We start from the raw sequence: 12,999 nt of genomic DNA on the forward strand, positions 1-12,999 counted from the left end.
TAAACCTTTAAAAGGCAAACTTAAAAACCTATGTAGCGGTCTCCACATTACCGAACTAGATGGCGCAACAAAAATCCTGCATCGCGCTAGCGTTTAAGTTTCACAAAAATTTACTATATTTATACAACTTCCAAAGATGAATGTTCAGACCTCGGTCCCCGAGCACGAACACCCGCTCGGAGGAAAATTTTCCTATTGTTACTACTCAACTATTCTATTTTCGGCGCAACCAAGATTCGAACCCAGGGCCTCGTGATCCGTAGTTCCACATGATAACCTATAGATCAATGAGGGATTACCTTTAACTTACTAACAGAAAATGTAAAATGAGCTACCATACAAATAGGAGTAAGAATTGACATTTACATTTCACATTGTAAGTTTTCAAGTGAACTGGGATATCTTATGTCTGGTATGGGTAACTTTGTCCGAGTGTAACAGAGCCCTGTAATTTTACTAAGAACTCTATTTATTTACTCATCTTATACTTAATGTATAAAGCTGAAGTTTTCGCTGCTGAATCGTGATGATCTTAGGAACTACTGGTCCGATTTGAAAAATTCATTCAGTGTTGGATAGCCCATTTGTCGAAGAAGGCTATAGGGTATATGCTGTATATGTCGTTACGTTAAGATTAATAGGAGCGTAGCATCAATGAAGAATGTTTTAAAATCAGGGTTTTTTCCCTGCGCTGCGTAACCGTTAAGGTTAAAGTTTCAATAAGATCATATATAACAAAGTTGTTCCCTTTTAAAAGTCCGGGACAGCATATATCTATCTTTTAAGGTTGACTTATACGTCGTCTGGGAGGTATACAACGGTGTTCCCCGGGCGTCTAACAAAGCCAACAAGAGGGACATGCCGTGGTGGTTTTTCGTATTAGTATACTTTAGAGGAGGGAGCCCCAAATAACCTCCGTCCTGCCCTGGGTTGGAGGTAGCAATAAAGTATTTCCACCACGCCAAAAAAAAAGGTTGACTTATACGCGGAAACACCATCACTACAAAATAAAATAAACTACTTAGTGACTTGCTTCAAACTACGACCACTGTGCACCCACTACGTACGGCTACATACTACATTATCGTAGATACCGATGAAAAGTTGTTTAAAAATTTTTTGGATGAAACCCCGATTTTTAGCGGATAGTTTTACAATTATCTAAGTTATAGTAGCCAAATGTCAACTGGTCATGACCCTTTACAAAATATTGTTTTTCCCATTGTTTTCACATCAACATCAGCTTTTTTATTGTAAATACATAAAATATAAAAAAATTAGCATAAATTGCTTCGCAGCCATAATATTTGTTACAATCGAAGCGCAACCCGTGTAATACTTTTTATCGTTGACCATATGGTACTTTTCGAAAAAAGATGCATATTTGCCTATAATGTTTGAAGATTTCCAATGATTTCACGAAGGTGAGGGACCTTACAAATAAATCTTCACCAAATTAAAATGGGAGCACCTTTAAGGTATAACGTGCCAAACAAAAAAAAAATCATCGAAATCGGTTTATAATTGGCGGAGTAATCGAGTAACAAATACATATACAAAAAAAAAAGTCGAAAACAGAACGTCCTCCTTTTTTTTAAGTCGGCTAAAACGCTGTTTGGGGCATACCTACTTAGATTAAGGTAGATAAAATTAAGGTTTGTTTTAGTTTAGTTAAGAGTTTTGAAACAGCACAGAGCGTCGCGGCGCGCTGGCGGGTCTCAGGCCAGACTCAGTGGCACCGGCGGCCAACCCGCCAGCCCACCAGCCTGCCACCAGCCGCCAGGCCTCCGCCGACCGCCTCCTGCCGCGCGACAGTCTGCGCCGCGACGCCGCTGTGCTAGGACGTGTACCGCTCCACGCGAAACTGACGCGCGGTATCAAGTGACTTGCGAGTCGATCACAGCTGTTGTGTTTTGACTTAAAAGTGCAAAATACAAATAAAGTTTCGTAAAAATAAACTGCAGCCCTTTAATGTTACGAGTGAAAATAGTGTATACCTAAAAATAAAGCGTAAAAATTATAGTGTTTATAAGCAGGGGCTACTATCAGCGAGGGTTGTGCTCGTGTCGGTTGTGATGGCGCGTGCGGCCCCGCGCGGCGCGTGCGACGGGCGGCGTACGGCGGCGTGTGCGGGGTGAGGCATGTCGGCAGCGCTGCTGGCGGCGCTGCTAGCGGCGCTGCTGACGGCAGCGGGCGCGCTGTCAGCGCCGTGCCCTGCTGCCGGGCCGCGCTGCTCGTGTGCCGAGTCGGGCGCTCGCCTCGCCTGCCGCTCGGCGCACCTGCAGCAGTTTCCACCGCTACACGAGCGACTACAGATCGTGTGAGTACTACCAGCAGTCTTCACTGTGTACTTTTGTACTAATCTAGCTTTTAAAACGTACACGTACAAAGGAACTTTGGTACTATTAATCACCGTCCAAACACTACCATACTTCAAAATCGAAATCTTAAATGTGAAGGAGGTGCAAGTTTAGACCGTGTTTAGTGCGAGTGGGACCCATCGATGTATTTGTTTATTGACGTAGGGATCGATCCGCGTAGTCGATGGTGGAGCGCGTTGAAGTCTTCTCTATCGGTTTTTTTTACAGCTTTTACCGTCGCACTTCCGAATGCACGTAGGAAGTAGGATCATAAATATTTGAAAAATTTTTATACATCAAGGTTTAAAAATTACGTGTACCTGAAAAGGATAAAGTAAAAAGTTTGGCTCCACGTTTGTCACTATAATATATGATGAAGATTATTATTATTTTGACGGCCGATTGGCGCAGCGGGCAGCTTCTTTAGTCTAAGGCCGTGGGTTCGATTCCCACAACTGGAAAATGTTTGTGTGATGAGCATGAATGGTTTTAGTGTCTGGGTGTTTATCTGTATATTATAAGTATTTATGTATGTTATTCTTAAAAATATTCCTGTCATCTTAGTACCCACAACACAAGATAAGCTTACTTTGGGCTCGATGGCGATGTATGTATATTTATTTATTAAATATTTATATATTTAGTAGGTATTACATTAATCTGTGAAGATTTCTTGATGCAACGGAGTGCAAACCGTCACTCTATGTTAGCGCTATCAGAATGAAGATTTTTATAGTACACAAAAGAATAGAAAACGGGTACATACAAATAACGTACGTAATTAACAATTTGTATTGGTTTATATACTTTAAACACTAAAGTACGACAAACCTAACCATATAGAACTTTGAAATTTGATAAGGTTAAAAGTCGGGACCGGATTATATAAAAAATTTGAAGCTTACAAATCTTCTTTAACGAAATCTTAGGAAATACGGGTTCACATTTAAAAATTATTTCTGTGTTGGATAGACCATTTATCCAGGAAACTAATTAACTATATGTTATATACCATAAAGCAATAGGAGCAGAGTATTAGGATTTCCTCAAGATGTTTTCCTTCACCGTTAAAGTGTATATGTAATTACTTAAAGCGCACAAAAAGTTTGAGGTGCGTGCCGCGGATTGAACTCGGTACCACAAAAGGGAAACCGAAACCTTACCCACTGCGCTAACATTGCTCCGAATCCATTGTCAATACGAATTGTATGTCCGTCCTAATGGAGTGATGCGATACAATCCGACCGATTTGAGTCACCGACCAAAGTTTTAAATCTTTTAACACCACGCTACGACCGATATTATGAGCAGAGCAAACTAAATAAAAGAGCGGCCTGTATTACTTTTTAATTTTTTTTATCACCAAGAGCGTTAAACCGATACGTAATATAAAGAAAACATACAAATATATATAACGTACACATTTACATATATTAATTTCCTTTTAATAATCTTGTAATTAGCCCTTGTCTTCAACCTTACCTTGTAGTAAATTGTGATGCTGCCTACGATGGTACCTGTAGTGCGGTGAGGTGTTCGGCATCTTACTGCAACGCTTAATCGCTTAACGGCATGGCGATGTAGGTAGTTTGGTCACTAGCCACAGCCGAAGCCTGCCACAAGACAGAACCAGAGTCATTCAGAACTTTTAAACTCCCATATTGCTACCGGTCCCGGGAGGTCTTGGTAGAGTATTTAAGGATTGAGCACTGTACGAAAATAGAACAAATGTTATATTTGAATCCGAGTATTGGTTAAGTCTATCTACACCCTCTGCAACATTATACAGTCAAATTTAAAAATCATAGGGCAAAGACTTTCAGTAGTAGTAGAGCTTATTGTGACAGAGCTCGTGTGAAGCGGTGATAGCTCAGTGGTTAGAGTTTCGGCCTCCCATTCTGGATGATCTAGTTTGATTTCCTGCACACCGGACTTCTAACCTCTAAATTTTAAAAGTTATGTTTTTTAATACTAAATAATGTAATTATTGAGGAATGCAAAACATTATTTGTGAAATGATAGTCTATTGGGTAGGACTTGGGCTTCACTTTTGTGGGGCCGAGTTCGAATCCTAGCACCCTCTTAACTTTTCTAAGTTAATGAGCTAAGTTATGTGTGTTTTAAGCCATTAAAATATAACCTGATTCGACGGTGAAGAAAAAAACATCGTGAGGAAAACTGCATGCCTAAGATTACTCTTATAGCCTTTCTTATTACGATTAGCCTTATATTTACTCGATGTTTTCAAGGGGGCGTGGAGTCCACAAATCCACACTGGGTCAGCGTGGTGGACTACGGCTTTAACCCTTGCTCATTATGGGAGGAGATCCGTGCTTAGTAAAAGGTTGAGAATGATGATGATGATCAGGTGGGCCACTTTCCAAGTCCCTCAATTGTAGCTAGAAAATAAAGGAAAAAGTAGCGTCATATGAGTTAGTTATTTCCATTATCTTAAGGAAACCTTAGTAATAATTTTCGTTCATATCCGGAGACTGAGACGAGCTGATTGCTATCAGTTCGCTCGGCGATGAAGAGACGGGGATTGATGACAGGGGCACAAAACCAAGTCTTGACATTTGTTTCTCTATTCTAAATATTTATCTTGATTCTAATTGTTTCTCAGTGGTCGATCAATGTCAACATAGTACTTAATAAAAAAAGAATTGTCATAAAAAACAACAAAGCAAAAATGTTATGTTATGTTTGTTGTTGCCTGTAAGAGATTGCTTGCAGCAATAAGGCCGCCTTTGCATGTCTGCATTGTGAACTGTATACTCTTTACTGTTTCTTTTCCTGTATGTTATACGTGCAATAAAGTGTTTCTTCTTCTTCTTCGTCCATGTTAATTACTACTATTATTAATATTACTAGTATAAATATACCTACTTAGTTAATAACGAAAATTTCACTTGGCACAGACTTAAAAAATATTTCTTGCTTTTTTTACCCTAAGAGCGACCTTGAACCCGATACTCTGCTTGAAAACTGAGCATATATATATATATGTATATGTATATATATAATAATATGTCCGCTACTATATCTTTATATATATTTCTTGTGTGCATGTGTATGTCACTGAACTCCTCCTAGCCCGACAGATGGCGCTGGGGTCCGCTAGTATACTATATATATTATTGACATCATATTTGCTAAAAATAATCTTTTCGCGCTTTTTTGCAATTATCTGAGAGTTTCCCGGCACTTCACCATCAGCTCCTGTATTGTGACGAGCTTAAATTGCTTATCAACCATTTACCAACCAACCATATATTGTATAGTAACTACCTGTGGTCTTCATCATCAGATTTACTTGACAATGTTGCTTTTCGGAAGAAAATGCATAAGTTACTTCAAAATTACTCGATTCGCTTTAGGTGTGCCTTAAATATTTGTAGAGTTACCTTGATTTCTTAAGGTCCCTCCAATAGATCCCTTCACCCAATTGGAATTGCATCACCTCTGAGGTTATGTACCAAACAAAAAGAGAATTATCAAAATCGGTTTATAATTGACGGAGTAATTTCAAACAAATATCAAACATAAACAAAACATACAGTAAAATTGAGAAATTGCTCCTTTATTTAAATCACCGAATGACCAAACGTTTTATTAACGTTTTTAAAAAGCTGACGGTAACCGAGCGAAAAGTTTTATTTTTATTCCACTACAAGTAAGCCCTTGACTGCAATCTCACCTTGTGGTAAGTGATGATGCAGTCTAAGATGGTAGCGGGCTAACCTGTTAGGGATAATGGTAGTCATACCCCTAATCGGTTTCTACGCGACATCACACTGGAACTTTATCGGTAGGGGGGTAACTAGCCATGGCCAAAGCCTCCCACCAGACCAGACCAGAGAAAATTCAGAAATTATAATTTCCAATTTGCCCCTGCCGGGAATCGAACCCGAGACCTCGTATTTAAATTCACAGCGCTCACCGTTGCCCCAAGGAAAAGTAAACAAAAGTAGTAAGATGTATGGCGAAATAATAAAGATGTGGTTATTATTTAAGGAGCTGCTAATTGATTTAAGGCAGTATTTTCGTTGGGAACCGCTAATTCCTTAACATCGTTATTGCCTCCCTCCCACTCCGCGCCCCCTCTCTGCGCTCTACGGCGGAGGTTCATGGAATCATGATTTACTCGATGGGAAATTAATCTCTACCTCCCTCTACTTATATTATAACTAGCCGTTCGCTTGGCTTCGCCTGCGTTCAAACCTTATTAGATACTGATCCGCGGTTTTACTTTTGAAGTTGTACTTAATGTTATAATTATTTATAGTTTTGAACAGCGTTCTCATACTAATGAGAACGCACTAATCGTCTCTACGTATCTGCGATGCAAGATTTTTTATTTTTTTATTACAGTAAGTTAGCCCAATGCAATTTGCAATCTCGACTGGGTAAGTAATAATGCAGTCGAATATGTTGGAGGTTTGACAGTTTTTTTTAAAATCAAACCCCTATGTGATTTAGCGTTCTTTACGGCATCGTACCGGAATGCTAAATCGCTTGACGGCACGTCTTTGTCAAAAAGGTGGTATCTAGCCACAGTTGAAGCCATTCACCTGATCCGACCAAAGAAAATTCAGAAAGTATTAATTTCAGAATTGCCCCCGCTCGGTATAGCACCCGTGACACTTGTAAGACAAAAGAACTTGCGCCAGGGAGGTCTTCAAAAAGGCAGCTAGTCCTATCCGCGCGAGTACCCTACCTTACCTACAGAGCCGTGACGCCAAGCGGTTTAGCGTTTCCGTACGATGCAGTTTAGAAACTGAAGCGGTGTATGTTAATATAACTACTATACCTCTATACGTTTAGCCCGCTACTGCATCACTCCCTGTCTTAGTGGAATAAAAAAAAATAGCAAATATATAAACATTTCAGTTGTGTAGCGTATAAAGAAATTATAAATCGCACCGCACTCCCGTTCAGCCGCACAAAGGTCACGGTCTTTTACAAACGTAACCTGACATTTGCAGTGTGTCATTTGCATTTGCATGTTGCTCGCACGATCTAAATGCGTTCGAGATGCTGCAAGTATGTGGCAGGATTTATTGATTAGTGAAAACGTCTATGATTTTTAGAGGTGGACGCCTGTCAAGACTGCTTTTTTCGTCGCGAATATTGCTTTTCTGTTTATGTTTAGAGTTATTCATTGATATGAATGGTGTCAACTCTGCATGGCTAGCACGGCCAGGAGACGTTTTCTCCAAGGGAAAAGGACATTTTGTAGTCCGTAAGGGCGTAGCGATCTCCGCGAAATCATTAGGATCAGGACAACATAAGCGATGCAGCAGTTCAGTTGTTTACAGTTTCATAATTATAAGAAAGCTGGTTCAAGTGATTTGAATAGTTTAGTTGCGAATCGAGGTGTCGAGGGAGGACGCGAGGCGCAGAGCGGGCGGAAGGGAATATAAGCTGCTCGGATCGGAAGATTATTTGTACATTTTACTCGTGACCCAGATTACACAGCAATTGGATGCGGTTCGAGGATATCTATTCAGAACTCGTTGCGCGGGAAATGCTTCGTTTCTATGATATGATGTACATTGGCTCTAAGCGGCTTACATTACGCAGATCTTATTGAATGCGTTGCCGGGTGACACGAGGTGAAGACGAAAGCGCACGAGCGTGATCACGCCTCGTGCCCTCGTGTTAGTCGACTACGCTTGTAGCAACCAGGCCCAAGTCGGACACTGTATTGGTCACCGAACCTTGATAATACCACTTTAGAATTTATCTGTCCTACACGCCTCGGACCAAACTTTAAGCAGTAGTACCTATGTGTTATTATCACTGACTTCATTATGCTAAATCTATTAAGGTCTCACTGCTACGGCTTCCGGTCTCAAAGGAGAGATGGTTTTAAAGCCATAGGCATAGTTTTTTCTTAGTTATTAATTAAAAGTTTGGAATAAAAAAGAATTATGCTACTGAGTATTTTGTCTATTGTAGTTTTCTTAATGAAGTAGGTATTAAGTATAGTAATGTTTGCTTCAAGTACAGGTAAAACGCTTTAACGAAAATGTACAATTTTATTTAAGTCAACTAATCTTGACGAAAAAATAGTGGAAAAATTAAAAAAAAAATGCAAATTGCAACGTCGCATACTCATGTCGCCCTCTTAATTATTTTTACGGCTGTCATAGATAAAATTATACATACAACGCGAAAAGCCGTCGTATCTGTCTATTGTCCCGCCATACCTTCTAGTGACATCGACATAGAACAATTCTCCAAAGTACAACGACCAGTCATTTATAATCTGTGCAAATACTTAAATACTCAGCTAACAATATACTGTTCAAGCGTTAGCACAGAAGTCATAGAAAACGGTTTATTTTAACCCTAATATTGTAAAACTAAACACGTTAGCAGTTCACCATTTAGTCCCACCCTCTTCCGCACTGTGCCGGGGTCGCGTCGCTTGTTTGCGGAACAAATACACTTACGAGTTACAAGTAACTGGTGGCGCGCCTCAAACTCGTTACTAACTTGCAATTACTTCCCATTACTCTATTACTTGCTTCGTAAGTTCATTACATCATAGAAGTTCAAGATGCTTAGGGCACAAGTCTCTTATGGAGATGGATGTGGCATCAAAACACGACGTTGCTTCACTGCGCGTGGGACTTCAAAGGACTTTTCGAATTTTCTTCCTCACTTGGTGGTATGTTTCAGCCGTAGTTACTAACCCATACACAAGGACTATCCACAAGCAATTTAGCGTTCTGGTAGGATGGCTTGTAGGATCACGAATCGAAAAGATTAAGGGGTTAATGTAACTGCCATACCTAATATAAGCACGGTACCATATCAATAAATTAGTATCAGGCCGCCAACATAGAGATCCATTTTATTTGACGGCGGATTTGCGCAGTTTGCAGCGACCCTGCTTTCTGAGTCTAAGGCCGTGGGTTCGATTCCCACTACTGAAAAATGTTTGTGTGATGAGCGTGAATATTTTTCAGTGTCTGGGTGTTTATATGTATGTTTTAAGTATTTATGTATATTACTCATAAAAATATTCATCAGTCATCTTAGTTCCCATAACACAAGCTAAGCTTACTTTTGGGCTAGATGGCGATGTGTGTTTTGTCGTAGTATATTTATTTATTATTATTTATTTAATGAATAAAAAATTGTCTAATTTAGCAGAAAAGCCGAGAACATGGGCAGGCATAATAAACTTATGGTGCGCATGTTCACATTCGCACATTCACATTCACCTACGCTTCTCTATCGCTACTTTAAGTTCATAAAAAATAACTAACATAACTTACAAAATATACTATTTAAGAACGGTGTGTTTTTTTTTTATTTTTTATGGTTTTTTATTTTTTATGTTTTTTAGGTAGATTAGTTTTAATCCATCGCCTTTTAACAGAACAACACTTAGCAAGGAATACGCATACGTATTGCCGTCTTGTGACAATCAACTTGAGTCTTTAGTGTTAAGCTTCATGTGTCCGTTATTACTACAGCAATAATACCCTTCAGACCGGAACACAGCTGTGCTTCTTAGCGGCAGAAATTAGCATGGCGGAGTAGTTCCGACGAGCTCTGTGACAAAAACTCTACTACTACAAAAACATTATTTTTTATATACAACGACCTTCTAACTATTCATATCTGCACGGAGTAATCAATAATAGGATACTTTAACATTTATAACACGTTGTGCAAGGTGTTCCGTCCGAACAGTGCCTGCGGCTACAGTTTCGATCTCATGCATATTGCATCTGTTAACGACAACGGCATGTCTTTATTTTAACACGCTTTCATTAACATCTCTTGTATGTATGAAATGATATGTATGTGTAACATATTAAATCAATGATATAATATATATAAAGGAATCTTTGATTGCCTTTTAACAGATTGCCGAATGCGTTGATATTGAGCACCGCATCATCATTATATTATTAATTATCATTATCGACCTATTACAGGCCCATTTCGGGGCCTGGGGGCTGGGGCTTATAATAAAGTTGACTTGTCTTTTGTTTTATCTATTAAAACACAAGCGATAACTTGTCCGAGGCTTAGTTATACAATCTAATAAAATTAAATGAAAGGAATTCAACATGTGCAATGAAATAAGGAACAAGGAAGGTGACATGAAATTCCAAATTAGAATAACTACAATCAATTCAAATTTAAAACGTTAAAAAAATATTTTAGAGTTTCTTAAAAGCACTTTTCCAAACGTCAAGTCTGTCTGATTCTAGTGGACTCTACCACCGGCTCGGTAGGCAGATGTGTTATGAAAATTAAGCTTAATTTGCTATACGAAAAGCAGGAGAAATTGTATCGTATGTACCCTCAATGCCGATGATCTGTTTTCTGTGGAGAATAAAGATTGAAGAAATTAAAAACAATACCATACAGATTCGTTTCGCTCCGAAACCGGAGCATCCTCAGGAGATATTGACTTTACAATGAATAATTAATAGACAGACAGACAGAATTTTGAGACAGACTCGAAGAAGCCGGCAAGAAGCTAAATGAGTTAGATGTTATAAATCACTTTTAATGTCCAACTGCTAGGCATACATCTCCTCTACGGCTTTATTAGCGCACTAAAGACTGTAACTCAGTTAATGGTACTTATTACTATTAGGTTAGTATTATATGCTTTTGACCTATTGAAGATTCGTAAGTTAAAGCCACATTCGAACCTCTTAAGCCACCAGTCCACTTACCGGCTAATTGACGTTCCCCGTCAACCAATTGATTTTTGCTCTCGCAACCGGCCCACAGACCTTCACGTAGCGTTACCATATCTTAGGATTTGTCCTGAGATTTCAGGATTTATTGACTCTACTCAGAATGGCGGTTGGATTTTGCAAATCTCATGAAATCTCAGGATTTTTAGAATTTTCTGAAAAAGTTAAACAAAGGAAAAGTCTTTTGGTAATAATAACATTATTCAAATCGATACTTAATCAATTTTATCATACTTAATATATGAAGATATATTTTATGATAAGGTTTTTTTTCCTTAATATTGATTTATATAACGCCTCACATGTTAAACTCTTCAAATTTTATTGAATTGAAAGTTTAGCTGGAACTAAACGTAAGAGAAAAAGAGAGAGACAGAGATAGAAGGATAGAGGAAATTCCCAAACTGTAAACAATCTCAGGATTTTCAATGGCAATCAGGCCTTTACTCCGGACTTTTGTTTTTTTCATCTGGTAACCCTACCTTCATGTCACTTGCCAGTTGTGTATGTGTGTGCCATCGATGTGTGTATGCCACACCGCACACGTTCGTGAGTGCTCATTCTGAGGTCGTGTAGAGCTCTCTCTGCACTGAGCGCTATGAAATGTTGATTGTTGCTGAGCAGGGTGAAGGGCGACCGCGATTAGGTTTAAGTCGTGAACACATACTGGGCCCTGATTTCTTACATTTAATCGTTACAATTTCAAAGCCCTAATTGTGGTGCAATGTCTTCATATTAATTGAACAAAAATTACAAAACATGCTTTATCATATTCTTATCTCAGCAAATCCTTTGCTATTATGGGGTGTAATTATAAGAAAAAAACAAGCAGGTATCGCTATACAGTAAACCCACTGGTTTTCAGCCAGCTCGCACCGACACAGAGGACATCAAAATTATCGAACTCGAAAACCCAATAAAAAAAGAAAGAAACACTAACATTTAAATCTATATTATCTACCTATCATCATCCACCACGCCGGCAGTTATTGAGAAGTCGCATGCAGGTTTTCACTAGCAAGTAATATTTTAGAAACCGAACCGAACCCACTCCCAAGGTTATATTGCGGGGTTCATAAAATATATCTGGACAGCCATCTTTGGAGATTCGCCATTTGATTTTAAATGTCAACACTTGTATTCTTCCAAATCACAAAGGTTTTTGTAAATTTCAGAGAAATCGTTTGGCAATATTGGGTTTATAGCTCAGTTTTGACACACATACTAATTAACAACGCAATAACATAAAAGCTCGTAAAAATTGAAAGTTTGCGTATGAAAAACTGGTTTTCGTGTGCAGTTAAGACTTCTATATGATAGAGAATCCGTGTCCTGGAATGTCCTGCGTTTATTAAAAGGATGTATGCTGAAGTGAATAAACCACTGACCCTTTTTGGTATAATTGGGGTCTCGTTACAGCGAGAAGTAGCCTTGTGACCTGGGTCTAACAGCCTTCAAACTGGCCACTAGTAGCAGCAGGTGGCACTAACGGCCACCCTGGCACGCAGCCAATGATAGTGCCAAACCGTACAACAGTCGATCACTCTCGCGCAGTTATGAACGCTGAGGTCTTACGAGTAGCTCATAGATTCGATTCTCGAACTAAAATGGGTCAATACTCTTGCCGCCTAAGATGATTGTGCGCTTTTTTTTTATTTCACTACACTTTAGTCTTGACAGCAATCCCGCGACGATAATGGGCTAACCTGTGAGTAAGTTGGCCTCCCACCAGACCAGCATAGAGAAAATTAATTATACAAGAGCTTACTAGCGCGCCACCATCTACGGTATAGGTGGTAAGGGCAATTTTTTAGAAAGGACGAGGTTTTCAATACATCTGCATCTTTTTTCATCTCTTTAGAAGCTAACCTCAGCCGAGCAGAATATTGCAATGATTAACACTG

The 12,999-nt window shown here is 39.1% G+C and overlaps 1 protein-coding gene across 1 annotated transcript in view; it reads left to right on the forward strand.

The window, feature by feature from the left end:
- The first annotated feature begins 2,141 nt into the window (after positions 1 to 2,141).
- The window catches only part of LOC120625022 (lutropin-choriogonadotropic hormone receptor), a 74,714-nt gene continuing 63,856 nt past the window's right edge, over positions 2,142 to 12,999 (forward strand). Inside the window, 1 exon segment of the mRNA XM_039891931.1 lies at positions 2,142 to 2,320. Within this exon segment, the coding sequence (XP_039747865.1) occupies positions 2,142 to 2,320 (179 nt within the window).

The sequence above is a fragment of the Pararge aegeria genome, chromosome 7 (assembly GCF_905163445.1).
Source record: "Pararge aegeria chromosome 7, ilParAegt1.1, whole genome shotgun sequence".
Taxonomy (NCBI): domain Eukaryota; kingdom Metazoa; phylum Arthropoda; class Insecta; order Lepidoptera; family Nymphalidae; genus Pararge; species Pararge aegeria.